Below are 24,530 nucleotides of genomic sequence, written 5' to 3'. Positions count from 1 at the left end.
ATAACTGGAAAATGCATCATCTGGTCGGCTTTAAACTTTTAGTTTTTATGTGTTTTCCTCAAAAGAAACTATCTCTTAATGTTTGGTTGTGTAAGTTAGATGCCAGTTTTATTAATAAAATTGGTTACTGTGAAATAATTAGAGAATGTTCCTGCTGATCAGAAATAAGTCACAGTGTTTGGCTTTCTTTGGTTATCCTATCTTAAATCAACTTAAAGTTCTTTGTGTGCCTAAAATATTTTTCATGCAATGATGTCTGAGTACCACACCTGATAAGTTTCAAGCCTTCCACGCTCATAACGTGATAATGTAACGTCAGAGGGGCTTCAAGCTTGATGTGCTTGTGTATTTTAGGATATTGATCTATTTTAAATGTTTAAATTAGACTTAGACCTCATAGATCCTAATTTACATTTTTTATTAGAGAAATCTCGATATCAGTTTTCCTCTTCTGAGTCCCTTCAAATCCTCAACGTAAATATTTTAACCGCATTAAAAACATATGCCTCACTCTGCACTATTCCATTCGCATGCCTTGAGGCGCCAGGGGCAGAAATGATGTAACACAATGAACACCTCGGATCGCGCAGCGACCAAGACACATCTAAGCTACCATCAGGAGATCTAAAATTACATAAACCTTCGCAAATCTACAACGAAAGTAATCATCGTATATAAAGGAGACACAAAGGGTCTTTTCTTGGGGTCACATTTGCGACTGTTGGAGAAACTAATTGTGATGCTTCACATTCAGTCCTGGAAAAAAAAAGTGTCTCGTGACTTCCCTGAACTCTGATAAAAAGAAATAAAAAATTGTGATCTTCTAAAAAGTTAGTCGAGAAATCTTAAGTTTGACACTTCTTAACTCGGAGTTTCAGGCAGCTTCTCTTCTTTCGATGGATGCTGTCCGTGGTGTGTCCGTGGTGTGTCCGTGGTGTGTCCGTGGTGTGTCCGTGGTGTGTCCGTGGTGTGTCCGTGGTGTGTCCGTGGTGTCCATGGTGTGTCCGTCGTGTGTCCGTGGTGTGTCCGTGATGTGTCCGTGATGTGTCCGTGATGTGTCCGCGGTGTGTCCGTGGTGTCCGTAGTGTCTATGGTGTGTCTGTGGTGTCTGTGGTGTGTCCTTGGTGTCCGTTGTGTCTGTAGTGTCTATGGTGTGTCCGTGGTGTCTGTGGTGTGTCTATGGTGTGTCCGTGGTGTCTGTGGTATGTCCATAGTGTCTGTGGTGTGTCCATAGTGTTCGTGGTGTGTCCCTAGTGCCTGTGGTGTCTTTTGTGTCTGTGGTGTGTCCGTGGTGTGTCCCTGATGACCATGATGTGTCGATGATGTGTCTGTGATGTGTTCATTATGTGTCCATGGTGTATCCGTGATGTGTCTATGGTGTGGTCATTATGTGTCTATGGTGTGTCCGTGATGTGTCTGTGGTGTGTTCATTATGTGTCCATGGTGTGTCTGGTGTCCGTGGTGTGTCAGTGATGTGTCCATGCTTGGCCGTGGTGTGCCAGTGGTGTCTGTGGTGTGTCCGTGGTGTCTGTGGTGTATCCGTGGTGTGTCAGTGGTGTATATGATGTGTCCGTTTTTGTCCGTAGTGTTTGTAGTGTATCCGTGGTGTGTCAGAGATGTGTCCGTGGTTTGTTCGTGGTGTCTGTGAAGTGTCCGTGATTTGTCCGTGGTGCATGTGTTGTGTCCGTGGTTTGTCCGTGGTGAGTCTGTGTGGCATATCTATCGTTTGTGGTGTGTGTGTGTATGTGATAGATCTGTGGTGGATCTGGGGTGAGGTGTGTGTGTGTGTGTGTGTGTGTGTGTGTGTGTGTGTGTGTGTTTTGAGCTGTGTTGAGCTTTCCAAGCTGAATCTCCGGATGTTGAGCTCCAGTTTTTGGGCTTCTTCATTTTTCTCTTGGTTATCACGGTATAATCTGTGACATATTTGAATAAAAAAAAAGAAAACAGATTCAGCCTCTGTAACGTCGCTTCTCAGTAGTGCTTCTGCCTCCCTGATGCACTGTTGTTTCAGTTACTTTTGTTTCAGCTGACGTGTGATTTTTCTTCCCCTTTGTCGTAGGGTCAACCTTAGTAAATCTGATGTCATTTTCTACCCCAGAGAGTTTTGAATCTGGTTATCATATCTCCACTTGTTTTTCGTTGATCTGGGGTTAAAATCTCGTTCATTCGGTCTCTCTTCATATTTTGTTATTTCTCAGTATGTCTTTGTAGTTTCTTTGTGTGTGTATTTCCAACGTGTTTATTCCTCTCATTCCCCAGTGTGGACTCACCGATTTGTACTTTTTAAGTACAAATCGGTGAGCCCTATCACATTTGCTCTTGAAAATGCATGGAGTTAGCTTCAACTTCTGCCTCATTTATATCCATTTTTACCACTCTGAGACATAAAAACTTTCTATCTTTCACTTATTACCATCGTATTTGTGACTTTCATGTTAAACAACTTCTGTCTGTCGATCTAGCAAGATCACTGAATGTCCTGGAATTGAAATCCACCGGCTGTTTCCCACTAACGTGGGTAACCCAAATAAATAAACACTTGATGGAACACTGCCGATGAGGTTAAAAAAAAGTGACATATATCATCTACTTCCTAATTTCCAATTCACATTTAAACTAGGTTTTATTGTTTACTGCTCTTACGCTGAAGTGTTTCTCGATGTCTCTGAGACTACGTTAGATCCAGTTTGTGTTCCTTCCCTTAAATAACAAAAAAAAAGCACAATACCGTGACTGGAACTATACACAAATAACCCGCACATAGAAGAGAGGAGCTTACGACGACGTATCGTTACTTCCCATGTTCTACCTCAAACGCCGGCAGAAAGTTAATCTTTGTTTACCATGTCTTTGCTCTGGAGTATTTTGTATGTAGCGATCATATCTCCTTTTCTTCTATGTTGTGATACGTGTCTCTGTGGAGAAGTGTGTGTGTGTGTAACAACGTAGGAAGGGAGGAACTCTGCAGGCTCGAACTACCTACCCAGAGTACGTGAGGAGAACACACACTGCCTCTTACTTCACGGACGTTAATAAAGGAATTTCCACAAGGGAAAACCATTCTGATCATGTATTACACAATTCGTAATTTTAACTCGGGTTCCAGGAAGCATTTGATAATATACCCACAACATTTCAATCAGTACATAATTAAATATTACTTTGTCGAGCTGGAACTGGTACGGCGCTTCGGCGGATTAGAGAGACTTGGAAAAATGGGGAATGAGATGATTTATTATTATTATTATGATTATTATTGTTATTAATCTACAGGGAAGCCCCTTCCCCACCCCCCTTTCTGTCTTAATTGGAGGATAACGAGAAAAAAAAGAAGCAGCAATGCAACAACAACTAACAAAAAACTCTCTAACTGGCTACTCGGGTATCCGAGGTTGTTCCAGCTAGACTAGGCTGAGAACAATGAAGCGATGGACGTGTTTTATTCTCTTTAACGATCGAGTAAAAAAAAAAGGCGAACGAGAGAAATGGAAGATGATACAAACCATAAACGAGAAACAGAAACAATGGACGAGAGATGGAAAGTGAAAAAGGGAGATGGAAATCCAAGATACTCTGTACCTGCCACTGGAGGAAACTGCTCTTGTTTAAACGGAAATTTTATTCACCACATATGAATACGTCTGGAGTATGTGGTTGCCAGCTTTATGTGAGTGGGAAAGAAAGCTGGCTGTGTTTGCATTCCATCACATTGGAAGGGTTAACTTGCCATATTCCATCACACTGGAAGGACTAACTTGCCATATTCCATCACATCGGAAGGGTTAACTTGCCATATTCCATCACATCGGAAGGGTTAAGTTTCCATGTTACATCACACTGGAAGGGTTAACTTGCCATATTCCATCACACTGGAAGAGTTAACTTGTCATATTCCGTCACACTGGAAGGGTTAACTTGTCATATTCCGTCACACTGGAAGGGTTAACTTGCCATATTCCATCACACTGGAAGGGTTAACTTGCCATATTCCATCACACTGGAAGAGTTAACTTGTCATATTCCATCACACTGGAAGGGTTAACTTGCCATGTTCCATCACGTTGGAAGGATTAACATGCAATATTCCATCACACATGATGTATTGCATGAATGAAGTTATGAAATCCATAATTGTGAGTTGGAAGACTTCAGGAGGACGATGAGGATATCGTCAAACATTGTCATAATATGGGTTCAAAAAATTATTATATCACATATTAGAGTTTTGAGATCATGGAATATATATATATATATATATATATATATATATATATATATATATATATATATATATATATATATATATATATATATATATATATATATATATATATATATATATATATATATATATATATATAAGCGTTGACAATTCTATTTATTTATCTTGACTGTGTGCTAATGGAGTTACAGGAAGCTGACATCGAAGAAATGCTGAATACTGACAATGATGCACCTGTTGTGTATACCTTGAGTGATGGTGAAATTAGATGAATTGTGATATATAAATAAGCCGTAAAGTTGATATTAACATCATATTGAAGTATTTTGTCGTGCCTCCTAAAAGCAGGAATTCCGCTGGAACGGATTAATATCATTTAAATAAGGAAAATTGACTCAGCATACGAACAAGGTCACGGAACGAATTAAATTCGTAAGCCGAGGTTCCACTGTATATATATATATATATATCTATATATATATATATATATATATATATATATATATATATATATATATATATATATATATATATATATATATATATATATATATATATAATGCAATAAGATCACAGTAAACAGGTGATTTCAGAATATGCAAAACAACCACTCTGAAAGAATAGAGAAATTAGAAGCGCTTTCGTGACTACTCACATTATCAAGGAACTATGAAAGTAAAGCATCCAAGGAAGGTATATAAGGCGTCTGGCCAACACCTCACTATCAGATCCCACAACGGTTAAACACCTGACGCACGCCGGCCCAACTGGACAGGTCCTTTGCATAACCCACCAACAAACTATTCTACCCAAGAAAATTTTAAAAATTATTATTTGTCCAGTGTATTATTAAATTCTTCCCAAATTCTATTAATTATAAATGGATCTAATTTATATAAACCAAAGGAAATATTCATATTATTGTCAAAACTGCTTTTTATGAAACAAGATTCAATTATATTCCTGTCGACCATGGACTTGCTTGATACTACTTTCTCAACTTTTTGAAAATCAATTGGATGGTTAAAATCTCTTACATAAATAAATAGAGCATTGGAATCTTGTCCAGTTCTAATGCTATATTTATGTTGTATTAATCTTAGTTCGAGATTTTTACCAGTTTGACCGTAATAAACTTTATCGCAAATTTTACAGCTTTACGAATTTGTAGTCCTGAGTTCATAGATGAGGAAATATCCAAAATTTATGAAATAGGTAATGATTTAAAAATACCCAAGAAATGTAATTGATAAATCTTTTAAAGTTGCTAGAAATACTTTTTACAATCCAAAAAGGGACAACCAGCCTTATTCAACTAAAAATATGTTGGTTCTCCCTTACCATGAAAACTTGGTTGATATGCCTTCTCTTCTTAAGACTTTTAATATTAAAGTTGTATTCAAAAATCTTGATACAGTAAAAAAACTTTTGATAAAGAATTCCCCCCAAAATGTTGATGGATGTGTCTATAAGATTCCTTGTAAAATTTGCGATAAAGTTTATTACGGTCAAACTGGTAAAAATATAAATATATATATATATATATATATATATATATATACATATATATATATATACATATATATATATATATATATATGTATGTGTATATATATATATATATATATATATATATATATATATATATATATATATATATATATATATATATATATATATATATATATATATATATATATATATATATATATATATATATATATATATATATATATATATATATATATATATATATATATGTCGTGCCGAAAATGTAAAACTTGCCATATGAGACGAGCGAAAATTTGTGAATGCAATAATTTCGCAAAAATCATTCTGAACCTAACGAAAAAAATATATTTCATTGTGTTTCTTTAGTATTAAATCATTGTAAACGTATTTAAAATATATTTAGTTGGTACACAAATAACCCGCACATAAAAGAGAGAAGCTTATGACGACGTTTCGGTCCGACTTGGACCATTGACAAAGTCAATGTGACTTTGTCAATGGTCCAAGTCGGACCGAAACGTCGTCGTAAGCTTCTCTCTTTTATGTGCGGGTTATTTGTGTATCGTTCCAGTCACGGTATTGTGCCTTTTTTTGTTATATATTTAGTTGGATTAGGCTAAAATAAATTGCGTTAGTTATAATAAGGTTAGGTAAGTTTTCTAAGATTCTTTTGGTGCAAAATTATATTTTTTTACATTAACATTAATGAAAAAAATATATCTTTAAACGTATAAGAGAAAACTTTAGAAAGGACCTAATTTTCAATGAGTTCTTGCTAATTGACCAATTTTACCTATACGACACGACTGATATATATATATATATATATATATATATATATATATATATATATATATATATATATATATATATATATATATATATATATATATATATATATATATATATATATACATATATATATATATATATATATATATATATATATATATATATATATATATATATATATATATATATATATATATATATATATATATATATATATATAATCAGTACACTATTGTCACAAAGAGATACGTGAGCCGTTATGAGTAGTGTCAAAGGGCTTATAAACCAATCGCAATGAGGGATTAATTTTCCATTCAACAAAATTGGGTAGATGAGCAGTGTGGTGCTGCTCCCGTTCTGTATGGAAGTAGTGGCATAAAGGCTCAGAGGAAATGTGTTGAGAGTTGAGGTATGATGGGGTTTCGAGGTAGCTCTTCTGTATCCTTACACCCCAGTAGTAAAATGAGCTCAGGTTATAAGATGTACTGAGGCTTTAAGAAGGACTTATGCTGTAATATGAACTCAGGCTATAAGAAGGACCTGTGCTGGAAGATGGACTCAGGTTACAATGAGGACCTGTGCTGGAAGATGGACTCAGGTTACAAGAAGGGCCAAGGCTACTTACCCTAATTTGTACTTGAAGAGCGAGATTTGGATGACCTCGTCCGGATGCCCGAGGAACCGGATGCAGCAGCGGGGTCTGCCCGGACAGATGGAGGAGGTATCGAAGATACCCTCCCTAGTGTGGTTACTCCAGAAGATCCGCTGGCACTCTAGCCCTCCAGTGTGCCCCGTCGGGTCACCTAAGCACAGCACACACCACAAAAGCGAAACTCAATTAATATTTAAGATATTATTCTTAGATAGCACGCATGATGCTGGTCATGACTGACTGTGGCTATAAATTCTAGTTAGAATTAAATGCAGTTGTTTGAGAGTGTTTATATATCACTGCAGGTGCTTGTACTAAATGTTTATATAAGATTGCATATAATAATATTTAAATTACACTAAAGATGTTTGAAATGTTTAAATAACACTAAAGATGACTCACGAAATCGTAATGACACGATTGCAAACAAACCATACCATGGGTGGGGATAGACTTTCTGATCGCTAGTTCTATCCCCGCCCGTGGTATGGTTTAACACTAAAGATGTTTGTAAAATTTAAAAACACTGAAAATGTTTGAACTGATGTTTTATATAAGACTACAAACGTCTGTACTGTTTACATAACTCTGAAGTTGTCTGTAATGCTTGTCAAATGCTCTAGAATATAGATAATAAGACATTGGCAATCCACGGATAAGAACAGTTTTTAGAATTCTAGCCATACTCCTGTCTTTTAAATAAATTCTGTATTTCAAGATAATATTCCTTTAAAACTCAATGCAAATTGGTCGCCGCTCGATCCAAGAAAGACGTCCCTGTATTCCATGATCCCAGTCCCCTGGTGCCTCAGTTCACCCAACTGGAATAACACAGTGTGCGCCGTAAGTTGTTAATGCTCCTTTTAATGCAGTTAGATACTTTGCAATGAAGGTTTGGAGGGAATCAGAAGAGGCATTCACAAGATAAACTGAAACTAATATCCAAATTTCAAATCTTTTAGAGGGAAGAAAGAGACCAATAACCTAAAATACACAAACACACACACACACACACACACACACACACACACACACACACACACACACACACACACACACACACACACACACACACACACATACACACACACACACACACAAACACACACACACACACACACACACACACACACACACACACACACACACACACACACACACACACACACACACACACACACACACACACACACACACACACACACACACACACACACACACACACACACACGTTAAGTTTGAAGCCGCTCTGATGATTCACCGTCAAGTGAACATCATGGAAGGGTTGAGGGTAATCATTTGCGACACTCAAAACTGTTCTCATAAAAGCAGTGTTTCAATTTTTTTAATATCTTCCAAAAAGAGCAAAATGGAACCTACAGAGGCTAAAATCAATTAAAACTTTACTTTAAGTAAGACTGACCAGCTTTTAAGAGAGTAAATCTTAAACAAACTTAGAGTACATAACATACAAATTTTTAACACTGGTCTTGAGGGCACCACACATGTTATAGTTACATAAAAGAACATTAAGTTGATATAACCTAAGATAACCAAATAAAGGCAAACACTGTGACTTATCTCTGATCAGAAGAGACATTCTCTAATCCTTTTATAGACGCCAATTTGATTAATATAATTGGCACATGATAACGTAAACAGCCTAACATGAAGAGATTTTTTTTTTTTTTTGAGAATAATCTAAAAGTTTAAAGCTGACCAGAAGATGCATTATTTTTAATTTCTGAACAGAATCTAAGTAAATTTGTGCCTACACAGCCTTAACTCGTGAACCATTTCATCCAGATCATACAAAAGTGATGGAACGTTTCACGGGTCAGGGTTACGTCGAAAGAAATTTCGGCGGATTCTGTGCAATAACTAGAAGACGCATCTATTAAACTTCAGTGAGGATGTGTTTCCCCGGAAGGAAACACTCTCTTGATGTCAGAAATAAATCGCAGTATCTGACCTTATTTTGTTATCCGAGGTTAAATCAACTTAATGCTCTTTTGTGTGCTTATAAAACATTTATGTGCTCTCGAGTCGAGTTGAGAACGAAATATATCCTGTTTAACGTGATTTAACGGTATAAATATTTCAAACTGTTTTACTCATAAATGGTCAGAACTGCACGTACCCATTTAATTTTCACTCTTCACGCTGTCGTCAATTTTATTTTCGGCTCTTTAAACGTCTGAAGCTCCGCCACTGAGGGCTTCGGAAATTATACGAACCATTCCAGGTTGCTGGGAAAGTGCTCATCAACTTTGGTCACAGGACACATGAACATGCCAGTTGTTTCAAGCATTAGGTCTCCGTTACCTTATTCAAAATTTGAAGGCGGCTGGATTAGGCATTCTAGAGTTATGAGCGAAATAAAAAGAAAAGTTGGAGGTAGAAACAAAAGAAACTCAGGAACCCTCTTAGAGGTGCCTCTTCTGGGACACTTAATAAATGATGCATAGTACTGAATGCTTATTGTGTCACTGTAAAATGTATTTACAGAGCATTCATGAGTTAAAGCCAAGAAAACCAGTTGAATCACCAACAGGTTAAAGTCGCGATACTGAGCGGTGTTTTGCAATTATCGCAGCATTATCACTGGGGCAAGAAACGAACGAGTGGGTGTGGAGATAAGTACCACACAACAAGTTTTTATTTTAGACGATGTTTCGCACAGTATTGAGTCTTATCAAGCATGATGTGAAATAAGACAAGTGTTCATTGTTAGTATATTTTATTAAGGAAAAATATTCTAACACTGTACTTGTCTTATTTCACATTTGTCGGAATTTTATACCATCGTTTACCCAAGTCTAATAACTATCAAGTCTTGATAAATGTGGCAGGAAAAGAGTACGTAACCTTTATTCGGCACATGTACACACCCTCACTGAATGGCTATCTCCCACAACCAGCGAACCAGGTACTAAGGGTTGATGATGGGGGCCCGTCGTTCAATCAGTACCCAGGTTCCAGCCAATGAGAAGATGGTTTTGGCAATCGCAGAGGTGTTGTGGGTACCACTCACCTGTCTGCCCTTGTCATTCCCATTCTAGAGCTGGTTGAAGCACGGTCTGCTCTCTAGTGGCTTCTATTCTGCCTTGCTTACCGTGGAGTGCACTAATACCTATTGTTGTACATAGTGTATACAGCGTATATATTTCTGTTCTAAATTGGTGAAGGATAATACAAGTCGAAAGTTTTTCTGCTGTGTTTATTTTGCTCCCTTTACACCCAGGATAACAGGCCTTTGGGACTCCTGGGTTGTAATAAAAAGTCTTATTCCTGAGCAAAACATAGTTAACAGTTAAGGGTTGGTCAGTGTTTCGTGCCTTTGTAACAATCCATACGGAAGCCAGTGTTCAATTTTGTTGCTCAGATATTTGTTGCTCTGGTGTAGGCGCTGTCAACAATGCTTACATCTTGCGAACGTTTGAAACATCGAACTGTGTGACACAACCCTTTGTTTGCTGCTGTGCAGCTCTTTTTTGTACATCGCTGCTTTGGATAGTTAACTCATTGGAAGATTTAAGGACTTTCCTCCTTCAGAGTGTAGGAGTTGTGCTTCCCATCTTCAGGACTCACGTCCAGCTAGTCGGTTTTCCTTGTTGGAGTGTTCACACTCAACACTGTTGGAGTGTTCACACTCAACACTGTAGGAGTGTTCACACTCAACACTGTTGGAGTGTTTACACTCAACAGCTTTTGTAACAATAAAAACCACCGCTTAATGCTTAATTAAATTACTAGCACTCAAAACTTCCTCTATCCCTCCCTCCAGACATTTCTGGGGCGACACCTATCATTCCTTCCTTCCTTTCACCTCAGATTTAGATATGATCTTGGTTAATCTATTCTACTCTATTCGCTCTTAATACCTTGTGTGGCTGTAAATGGTATAACGATAAAGACACACAGTGGGTAAATGCCCTGTGTACAGTTCAGGGCATTTATTAAAGGAAACCCTTCTCCAAAAGGGTACTACAAGCAGTATATATAGTATTGTAAACACTATCAAGTGGTATTTACTGTATATACAATACTACATATACTATATATACTATACTTCTTGGGGAGTATACATATATATATATATAGAATGAAATTAGCTCTGAGGCACCCACACCATCGTATGTCCTCGGATCACGGCACAACACGTAGCTCTGCTGGGTGCGTGATTCTTGTAGAATTGTATGCTCCCATGGGTTAGAGCGTCGTAAATTTTCGCTCATCATGAGTCGGGCTAAAACAACACGGGTTCGATCCCCTGGCTAGTATATTATTGATAAATACCACTTGTTCGTGGTTATACAGATATATATATATATATATATATATATATATATATATATATATATATATATATATATATATATATATATATATATATATATATATATATATATATATATATATATATATATATATTCACAAAGAGAAAATAAAAAAAAAAATACAGGAGAGAACTACCTATTTCTGCCCGATCTTTATTTTATTTACACGTTCAGTTTAGTGATTGGTGAAGTATAACAAACCAGGACCGAGTCAACGCAGTGCTTGGAAAAAAGTATTTGTGGCTTTGAATATTTTAAGAGTTGGATGTGCCCACACGCCCTCACGCCCACACGCCCTCACAGTTACACGCCCTCACACACTCACACGACCTCAGTAAGACAATATTCCAAAAACAGTTGTATTTTAGTCCCAAAGCGAAGGCAATATTCAGTTTTGTTTTTGCACTTTCTAAAGCGCACCAATTTGACCCCCGCTGTGTCGGGAACCATACTGAGCGAACCACGCAGTGTGAGTACCACAGCAGCACCACACAGTGTGTGTACCACAGCAGCACGACACAGTGTGTGTACCACAGCAGCATGACACAGTGTGTGTGCCACAGCAGCATGACACAGTGTGTGTACCACAGCAGCACGACACAGTGTGTGTGCCACAGCAGCATGACACAGTGTGTGTACCACAGCAGCACCACACAGTGTGTGTGCCACAGCAGCACCACGCAGTGTGTGTACCACAGCAGCACCACACAGTGTGTGTGCCACAGCAGCACCACACAGTGTGTTTGCCACAGCAGCACCACACACTGTGTGTACCACAGCAGCACCACACAGTGTGTGTGCCACAGCAGCACCACACAGTGTGTGTGCCACAGCAGCATGACACAGTGTGTGTGCCACAGCAGCACCACGCAGTGTGTGTGAGACACAGCAGCACCACACAGTGTGTGTGCCACAGCAGCACCACACAGTGTGTGTGCCACAGCAGCACCACACAGTGTGTGTGCCACAGCAGCATGACACAGTGTATGTGCCAACCCAGCACCACACAGTGTGTGTGCCACAGCAGCACCACACAGTGTGTGTGCCACAGCAGCACCACACAGTGTGTGTGCCACAGCAGCATGACACAGTGTATGTGCCACAGCAGCACCACGCAGTGTGTGTGACACAGCAGCACCACACAGTGTGTGTTCCACAGCAGCACGACACAGTGTGTGTACCACAGCAGCACCACGCAGTGTGTGTACCACAGCAGCACCACGCAGTGTGTGTACCACAGCAGCACCACGCAGTGTGTGTACCACAGCAGCGCGACACAGTGTGTGTGCCACAGCAGCACGACACAGTGTGTGTACCACAGCAGCACGACACAGTGTGTGTGCCACAGCAGCACGACACAGTGTGTGTACCACAGCAGCACGACACAGTGTGTGTACCACAGCAGCACCACACAGTGTGTGTACCACAGCAGCGCGACACAGTGTGTGTACCACAGCAGCACCACACAGTGTGTGTACCACAGCAGCACCACGCAGTGTGTGTACCACAGCAGCACGACACAGTGTGTGTGCCACAGCAGCACCACGCAGTGTGTGTACCACAGCAGCACCACGCAGTGTGTGTACCACAGCAGCACGACACAGTGTGTGTACCACAGCAGCACCACGCAGTGTGTGTACCACAGCAGCACCACGCAGTGTGTGTACCACAGCAGCACCACGCAGTGTGTGTGTGTGTGCCACAGCAGCACGACACAGTGTGTGTACCACAGCGACACAGTGTGTGCAGCATGCCACAGCAGCGCGACACAGTGTGTGTACCACAGCAGCACGACACAGTGTGTGTGCCACAGCAGCAGTGCCACAGCAGCACGACACAGTGTGTGTGCCACAGCAGCACGACACAGTGTGTGTGCCACAGCAGCACGACACAGTGTGTGTACCACAGCAGCACGACACAGTGTGTGTGCCACAGCAGCACGACACAGTGTGTGTGCCACAGCAGCGCGACACAGTGTGTGCAGCACCACACAGTGTGTGTGCCACAGCAGCTCGACACAGTGTGTGTACCACAGCAGCGCGACACAGTGTGTGTGCCACAGCAGCACGACACAGTGTGTGTACCAGCACGGCAGCACCACACAGTGTGTGTACCACAGCAGCACCACACAGTGTATGTACCACAGCAGCACCACACAGTGTGCCACAGCAGCGCGACACATGTACCACAGCAGCACCACACAGTGTGTGTACCACAGCAGCACCACACAGTGTATGTATCACAGCAGCACCACACAGTGTGTATGCCACAGCAGCACCACACAGTGTGTGTACCAGAGCAGCACCACACAGTGTGTGTACCACAGCAGCACCACACAGTGTGTGTACCACAGCAGCACCACACAGTGTGTGTACCACAGAAACACCACACAGTGTATGTACCACAGCAGCACCACACAGTGTGTGTACCACAGCAGCACCACACAGTGTATGTACCACAGCAGCACCACAGTGTGTGTACCACAGCAGCACGACACAGTGTATGTACCACAGCAGCACCACACAGTGTGTGTACCACAGCAGCACGACACAGTGTGTGTACCACAGCAGCACGACACAGTGTATGTACCACAGCAGCACCACACAGTGTGTGTGCCACAGCAGCACCACACAGTGTGTGTACCACAGCAGCACCACACAGTGTGTGTACCACAGCAGCACCACACAGTGTGTGTACCACAGCAGCACCACACAGTGTGTGTACCACAGCAGCACCACACAGTGTATGTACCACAGCAGCACCACACAGTGTGTGTACCACAGCAGCACCACACAGTGTATGTACCACAGCAGCACGACACAGTGTGTGTACCACAGCAGCACGACACAGTGTGTGTACCACAGCAGCACCACACAGTGTGTGTACCACAGCAGCACCACACAGTGTGTGTATCACATCAGCATGACACAGTGTGTGTACCACAGCAGCACCACACAGTGTGTGTACCACAGCAGCACGACACAGTGTGTGGATCACATCAGCCTGACACAGTTTGTGTACCACAGCAGCACCACACAGTGTGTGTACCACAGCAGAACCACACAGTGTGTGTACCACAGCAGCACCACACAGTGTATGTAACACAGCAGCACCACACAGTGTGTGTACCACATCAGCATTACACAGTGTGTGTGTACCACAGCAGCACCACACAGTGTATGTACCACAGCAGCACCACACAGTGTGTGTACCACAGCAGCACCACACAGTGTATGTACCACAGCAGCACCACACAGTGTGTGTACCACATCAGCATTACACAGTGTGTGTACCACAGCAGCACCACACAGTGTATGTACCACAGCAGCACCACACAGTGTGTGTACCACAGCAACACTACACAATGTGAGACATAGCAACGCTAAACAGTGCGTGGAACACACGCACGGAGTAACAGTGTGGAATACAGCAGCGATACACAACGATATACAACAGTGCTACACAGTGTGTTCAACACAACTGTGCTACACACTGTATAATACAGTAAAGTTACACAGCGTGTAACACAGCAGATCTACACAGCGTGGAACACAGCAGAGCAAGCGTGTAACACAGCAGAGCAACACAGCGTGTAACACAGCAGAGCTACATAACGTGTAACACAGCAGAGCTACACAGTATGTAACACAGCAGAGCTATACACTGTGTAACACTGCAGAGCTACATACTGTATAACACTGCAGAGATACACACTGTTTAACACTGCAGAGATACACACTGTATAGCACGGCAGAGATACACACTGTATAACACTGCAGAAATACACACTGTATAGCACGGCAGAGATACACACTGTATAACACTGCAGAGATACACACTGTATAACACTGCAGAGATACACACTGTATAACACTGCAGAGATACACACTGTATAACACTGCAGAGATACACACTGTATAACACTGCAGAGATACACACTGTATAACACTGCAGAGATACACACTGTTTAACACTACAGATATACACACTGAATAATACTGCAGAGATACACACTGTATAACACTGCAGAGATACACACTGTATAACACTGCAGAGATACACACTGTAACACTGCAGAGATACACACTGTATAACACTACAGAGATGCACACTGTATAACTCTGCAGATATACACACTGTTTAACATTGCAGAGATACACACTGTATAACACTGCAGAGATACACACTGTATAACACTGCAGAGATACACACTGTGTAACACTGCAGAGATACACACTGTGTAACACTGCAGAGATACACACTGTATAACACTGCAGAGATACACACTGTATAACACTGCAGAGATACACACTGTGTAACACTGCAGAGATACACACTGTGTAACACTGCAGAGATACACACTGTGTAACACTGCAGAGATACACACTGTGTAACACTGAAGAGATACACACTGTGTAACACTGCAGAGATACACACTGTGTAACACTGCAGAGCTACACACTGTGTAACACTGCAGAGATACACACTGTGTAACACTGCAGAGATACACACTGTGTAACACTGCAGAGCTACACACTGTGTAACACTGCAGAGATACACACTGTAACACTGCAGAGATACACACTATATAACACTGCAGAGCTACACACTGTATAAAACTGCAGAGATACACACTGTGTAACACTGCAGAGCTACACACTGTATAAAACTGCACAGATACACGCTGTATAACACTGCAGAGATACACACTGTATAACTCTGCAGAGATACACATTGTATAACACTGCAAAGATACACACTGTATAACACTGCAGAGCTACACACTGTATAAAATTGCAGAGATACACGCTGTATAACACTGCAGAGATACACACTGTAACACTGCAGAGATACACACTATATAACACTGCAGAGCTACACACTGTATAAAACTGCAGAGATACACACTGTGTAACACTGCAGAGCTACACACTGTATAAAACTGCACAGATACACGCTGTATAACACTGCAGAGATACACACTGTATAACACTGCAGAGATACACATTGTATAACACTGCAAAGATACACACTGTATAACACTGCAGAGCTACACACTGTATAAAACTGCAGAGATACACGCTGTATAACACTGCAGAGATACACACTGTATAACACTGCAGAGATACACACTGTATAAACTGCAGAGACACACACTGTATAACACTGCAGAGATACACACTGTATAACACTGCAGAGATACACACTGTATAACACTGCAGAGAGACACACTGTTTAACACTACAGAGATACACACAGTATAGCACGCAGAGATACACACTGTATAACACTGCAGAGATACACACTGTATAACACTGCAGAGATACACACTGTATAACACTGCAGAGATACACACTGTATATCACTGCAGAGATACACACTGTATAACACTGCAGAGATACACACTGTATAAAACTGCAGAGATACGCACTGTTTAACACTGCAGAGATACACACTGTTTAACACTGCAGAGATACACACTGTATAACACTGCAGAGATACACACTGTATAACACTGCAGAGATACACACTGTATAACACTGCAGAGATACACACTGTATAACACTGCAGAGATACACACTGTTTAACACTACAGAGATACACACAGTATAGCACGCAGAGATACACACTGTATAACACTGCAGAGCTACACACTGTTTAACACTACAGAGATACACACTGTAACACTGCAGAGATACACACTGTATAAAACTACAGAGATGCACACTGTATAACACTGCAGATATACACACTGTTTAACATTGCAGAGATACACACTGTATAACACTGCAGAGATACACACTGTTTAACACTACAGAGATACACACTGTGTAACACTGCAGAGATACACACTGTATAACACTGCAGAGATACACACTGTTTAACACTACAGAGATACACACTGTGTAACACTGCAGAGATACACACTGTATAACACTGCAGAGATACACACTGTGTAACACTACAGAGATACTCACTGTATAATACTGCAGAGATACACACTGTATAACACTGCAGAGATACACACTGTATAACACTGCAGAGATACACACTGTAACACTGCAGAGATACACACTGTATAAAACTACAGAGATGCACACTGTATAACACTGCAGATATACACACTGTTTAACACTGCAGAGATACACACTGTATAACACTGCAAAGACACACACTGTATAACACTGCAGAGATACACACTGTAACACTGCAGAGATACACACTGCATAACACTGAAGAGATACACACTGTATAACACTGCAGAGATACACACTGTATAACACTGCAGAGATACACACTGTATAACACTGCAGAGATACACACTGTATAACACTACAGAGATACACACTGTATAACACTGCAGAGATACACACTGTATAACACTGCAGAGATACACCCTGTGTAACACTGCAGAGATACACACTGTATAACACTGCAGAGATACACACTGTATAACACTGCAGAGATACACACTGTATAACACTGCAGAGCTACACACTGTGTAACACTGCAGAGATACACACTGTGTAACACTGCAGAGATACACACTGTGTAACACTGCAGAGATACACACTGTGTAACACTGCAGAGATACACACTGTGTAACACTGCAGAGATACACACTGTGTAACACTGCAGAGCTACACACTGTGTAACACTGCAGAGATAAACACTGCGTAACACTGCAGAGATACACACTGTGTAACACTGCAGAGATACACACTGTGTAACACTGCAGAGATAAACACTGCGTAACACTGCAGAGCTACACACTGTGTAACACTGCAGAGCTACACACTGTGTAACACTGCAGAGATAAACACTGCGTAACACTGCAGAGATACACACTGTGTAACACTGCAGAGCTACACACTCTGTAACACTGCAGAGATACACACTGTAACACTGCAGAGATACACACTGTATAACACTGCAGAGATACACACTGTATAACACTGCAGAGATACACACTGTATAACACTGCAGAGCTACACACTGTATAACACTGCAGAGATACACACTGTATAACACTGCAGAGCTACACACTGTATAACACTGCAGAGCTACACACTGTATAACACTGCAGAGATACACACTGTATAACACTACAGAGATACACACTGTATAGCACTGCAGAGATACACGCTGTGTAACACTGCAGAGATACAAACTGTATAACACTGCAGAGCTACACACTGTGTAACACTGCAGAGATACACACTGTATAACACTGCAGAGATACACACTGTATAACACTGCAGAGATACACACTGTATAACACTGCAGAGATACACATTGTATAACACTGCAGAGATACACACTGTATAACTCTGCAGAGCTACAAACTGTATAACACTGCAGAGATACACACTGTATAACACTGCAGAGATACACACTGTAACACTACAGAGATACACACTGTATAACACTGCAGAGATACACACTGTATAACACTGCAGAGGTACACACTGTATAAGACTACAGAGATACACACTGTATAACACTACAGAGATACACACTGTATAACACTGCAGAGATACACACTGTGTAACACTGCAGAGATACACACTGTATAACACTGCAGAGATACACACTATATAACACTACTGAGATACACACTGTATAACACTGCAGAGATACACACTGTATAACACTACAGAGATACACACTGTATAACACTGCAGAGATACACACTGTGTAACACTGCAGAGATACACACTGTATAACACTGCAGAGATACACACTATATAACACTACTGAGATACACACTGTATAACACTGCAGAGATACACACTGTATAACACTACAGAGATACACACTGTATAACACTACAGAGATACACACTGTATAACACTGCAGACATACACACTGTATAACACTGCAGAGATACACACTGTAACACTGCAGAGATACACACTGTATAACACTGCAGAGATACACACTGTATAACACTGCAGAGGTACACACTGTATAAGACTACAGAGATACACACTGTATAACACTACAGATATACACATTGTATAACACTGCAGAGATACACACTGCATAACACTGCAGAGATACACACTGTATAACACTGCAGAGATACACACTGCATAACACTGCAGAGATACACACTGTATAACACTGCAGAGATACACACTGTATAACACTGCAGAGATACACACTGTATAACACTGCAGAGATACACACTGCATAACACTGCAGAGATACACACTGTATAACACTGCAGAGATACACACTGCATAACACTGCAGAGATACACACTGTATAACACTGCAGAGATACACACTGCATAACACTGCAGAGATACACACTGTATAACACTGCAGAGATACACACTGTATAACACTGCAGAGATACACACTGTATAACACTACAGAGATACACACTGTATAACACTGCAGAGATACACACTGTATAACACTACAGAGATACACACTGTATAGCACTGCAGAGATACACGCTGTGTAACACTGCAGAGATACACACTGTATAACACTACAGAGATACACACTGTATAACACTGCAGAGATACACACTGTATAACACTGCAGAGATACACACTGTATAACACTGCAGAGATACACACTGTATAACACTACAGAGATACACACTGTATAACACTACAGAGATACACACTGTATAACACTGCAGAGATACACACTGTATAACACTACAGAGATACACACTGTATAACACTACAGAGATACACACTGTATAACACTACAGAGATACACACTGTATAACACTACAGAGATACACACTGTATAACACTACAGAGATACACACTGTATAACACTACAGAGATACACACTGTATAACACTACAGAGATACACACTGTATAACACTACAGAGATACACACTGTATAACACTACAGAGATGCACACTGTATAACACTACAGAGATACACACTGTATAACACTACAGAGATACACACTGTATAACACTACAGAGATACACACTGTATAACACTACAGAGATACACACTGTATAACACTGCAGAGATACACACTGTATAACACTGCAGAGATACACACTGTATAACACTACAGAGATACACACTGTATAACACTGCAGAGATACACACTGTATAACACTACAGAGATACACACTGTATAACACTACAGAGATACACACTGTATAACACTACAGAGATACACACTGTATAACACTACAGAGATACACACTGTATAACACTACAGAGATACACACTGTATAACACTACAGAGATACACACTGTATAACACTGCAGAGATACACACTGCATAACACTGCAGAGATACACACTGTATAACACTACAGAGATACACACTGTATAACACTGCAGAGATACACACTGTATAACACTGCAGAGATACACACTGTATAACACTACAGAGATACACGCTGTATAACACTGCAGAGATACACACTGTATAACACTGCAGAGATACACACTGTATAACACTACAGAGATACACACTGTATAACACTGCAGAGATACACACTGTATAACACTGCAGAGATACACACTGTATAACACTGCAGAGATACACACTGTATAACACTACAGAGATACACACTGTATAACACTGCAGAGATACACACTGTATAACACTGCAGAGATACACACTGTATAACACTACAGAGATACACACTGTATAACACTGCAGAGATACACACTGTATAACACTGCAGAGATACACACTGTATAACACTGCAGAGATACACACTGTATAACACTACAGAGATACACACTGTATAACACTGCAGAGATACACACTGTATAACACTACAGAGATACACACTGTATAACACTACAGAGATACACACTGTATAACACTACAGAGATACACACTGTATAACACTGCAGAGATACACACTGTATAACACTACAGAGATACACACTGTATAACACTACAGAGATACACACTGTATAACACTACAGAGATACACACTGTATAACACTACAGAGATACACACTGTATAACACTACAGAGATACACACTGTATAACACTACAGAGATACACACTGTATAACACTGCAGAGATACACACTGTATAACACTACAGAGATACACACTGTATAACACTACAGAGATACACACTGTATAACACTACAGAGATACACACTGTATAACACTACAGAGATACACACTGTATAACACTACAGAGATACACACTGTATAACACTACAGAGATACACACTGTATAACACTACAGAGATACACACTGTATAACACTACAGAGATACACACTGTATAACACTACAGAGATACACACTGTATAACACTGCAGAGATACACACTGCATAACACTGCAGAGATACACACTGTATAACACTACAGAGATACACACTGTATAACACTGCAGAGATACACACTGTATAACACTGCAGAGATACACACTGTATAACACTACAGAGATACACGCTGTATAACACTGCAGAGATACACACTGTATAACACTGCAGAGATACGCACTGTATAACACTACAGAGATACACACTGTATAACACTACAGAGATACACACTGTATAACACTACAGAGATACACACTGTATAACACTACAGAGATACACACTGTATAACACTGCAGAGATACACACTGTATAACACTACAGAGATACACACTGTATAACACTACAGAGATACACACTGTATAACACTACAGAGATACACACTGTATAACACTACAGAGATACACACTGTATAACACTACAGAGATACACACTGTATAACACTACAGAGATACACACTGTATAACACTGCAGAGATACACACTGTATAACACTACAGAGATACACACTGTATAACACTACAGAGATACACACTGTATAACACTACAGAGATACACACTGTATAACACTACAGAGATACACACTGTATAACACTACAGAGATACACACTGTATAACACTACAGAGATACACACTGTATAACACTACAGAGATACACACTGTATAACACTACAGAGATACACACTGTATAACACTACAGAGATGCACACTGTATAACACTACAGAGATACACACTGTATAACACTACAGAGATACACACTGTATAACACTACAGAGATACACACTGTATAACACTACAGAGATACACACTGTATAACACTGCAGAGATACACACTGTATAACACTGCAGAGATACACACTGTATAACACTACAGAGATACACACTGTATAACACTGCAGAGATACACACTGTATAACACTACAGAGATACACACTGTATAACACTACAGAGATACACACTGTATAACACTACAGAGATACACACTGTATAACACTACAGAGATACACACTGTATAACACTACAGAGATACACACTGTATAACACTACAGAGATACACACTGTATAACACTGCAGAGATACACACTGCATAACACTGCAGAGATACACACTGTATAACACTACAGAGATACACACTGTATAACACTGCAGAGATACACACTGTATAACACTGCAGAGATACACACTGTATAACACTACAGAGATACACGCTGTATAACACTGCAGAGATACACACTGTATAACACTGCAGAGATACACACTGTATAACACTACAGAGATATACACTGTATAACACTGCAGAGATACACACTGTATAACACTGCAGAGATACACACTGTATAACACTGCAGAGATACACACTGTATAACACTACAGAGATACACACTGTATAACACTGCAGAGATACACACTGTATAACACTGCAGAGATACACACTGTATAACACTACAGAGATACACACTGTATAACACTGCAGAGATACACACTGTATAACACTGCAGAGATACACACTGTATAACACTGCAGAGATACACACTGTATAACACTACAGAGATACACACTGTATAACACTGCAGAGATACACACTGTATAACACTACAGAGATACACACTGTATAACACTACAGAGATACACACTGTATAACACTACAGAGATACACACTGTATAACACTGCAGAGATACACACTGTATAACACTACAGAGATACACACTGTATAACACTGCAGAGATACACACTGCATAACACTGCAGAGATACACACTGTATAACACTACAGAGATACACACTGTATAACACTGCAGAGATACACACTGCATAACACTACAGAGATACACACTGTATAACACTGCAGAGATACACACTGTATAACACTGCAGAGATACACACTGCATAACACTACAGAGATACACACTGTATAACACTACAGAGATACACACTGTATAACACTACAGAGATACACACTGTATAACACTGCAGAGATACACACTGCATAACACTGCAGAGATACACACTGCATAACACTACAGAGATACACACTGTATAACACTACAGAGATACACACTGTATAACACTGCAGAGATACACACTGTATAACAATACAGAGATACACACTGTATAACACTGCAGAGATACACACTCTGTGCTGGCAACTAATCAACATACAATATTTCAGTCATATATGACTCTTATTATCTCCATTTTCATTTCTGAAGCATTTTTGCTTGTGTAATTATTGGTGCTTCTGGCTCCAGCATTCTTGTTTCTTTCGCTGTTTTACTGTTACACTTACGTGCCATTATTTCACATTTTATTTAATTTTTGGCATTCTTCTATTTTCTTCTGATTGCATATTTTTAATTATTCTTGTAAATATTGAATCTCACTAAGCATTGTTTTGTTTTATTTCTGTCTTTATTTTGTTTATTCTATCGAATAAACAATTTTTTTTGCTAGATTTTCCTAGATTGTTAATGTTAGAATTTCTGACCAGAGTTTTATAGACGCTAAAACTCCCTGGGTTTTGAGTGATGGTGTTTGGAATTATATTGTGTGCAGCTTAGCGGCGCACGATGACCGCATCATGAGGTGATGAGATGGTACACGATGACCGCATCATGAGGTGATGAGATGGTACACGATGACCGCATCATGAGGTGATGAGATGGTACACGATGACTGCATCATGAGGTGATAAGATGGTACACGATGACTGCATCATGAGGTGATGAGA

The 24,530-nt window shown here is 40.2% G+C and overlaps 1 protein-coding gene across 1 annotated transcript in view; it reads right to left on the bottom strand.

Annotated features, from left to right (window-relative positions):
* Positions 1-24,530, bottom strand: part of LOC128686269 (uncharacterized) — a 632,744-nt gene that overhangs the window by 59,989 nt on the left and 548,225 nt on the right. The window contains exon 8 of the mRNA XM_053773110.2: positions 7,152-7,329. Within this exon, the coding sequence (XP_053629085.2) occupies positions 7,152-7,329 (178 nt within the window). The remainder of the gene's footprint in view (positions 1-7,151; positions 7,330-24,530) is intronic.

Source organism: Cherax quadricarinatus, chromosome 17 (genome assembly GCF_038502225.1).
Source record: "Cherax quadricarinatus isolate ZL_2023a chromosome 17, ASM3850222v1, whole genome shotgun sequence".
Classification (NCBI taxonomy): Eukaryota; Metazoa; Arthropoda; class Malacostraca; order Decapoda; family Parastacidae; genus Cherax; species Cherax quadricarinatus.
The sequence above is the reverse complement of the archived record's forward strand: the minus strand, read 5'-3'. Positions and strand labels throughout refer to the sequence as shown.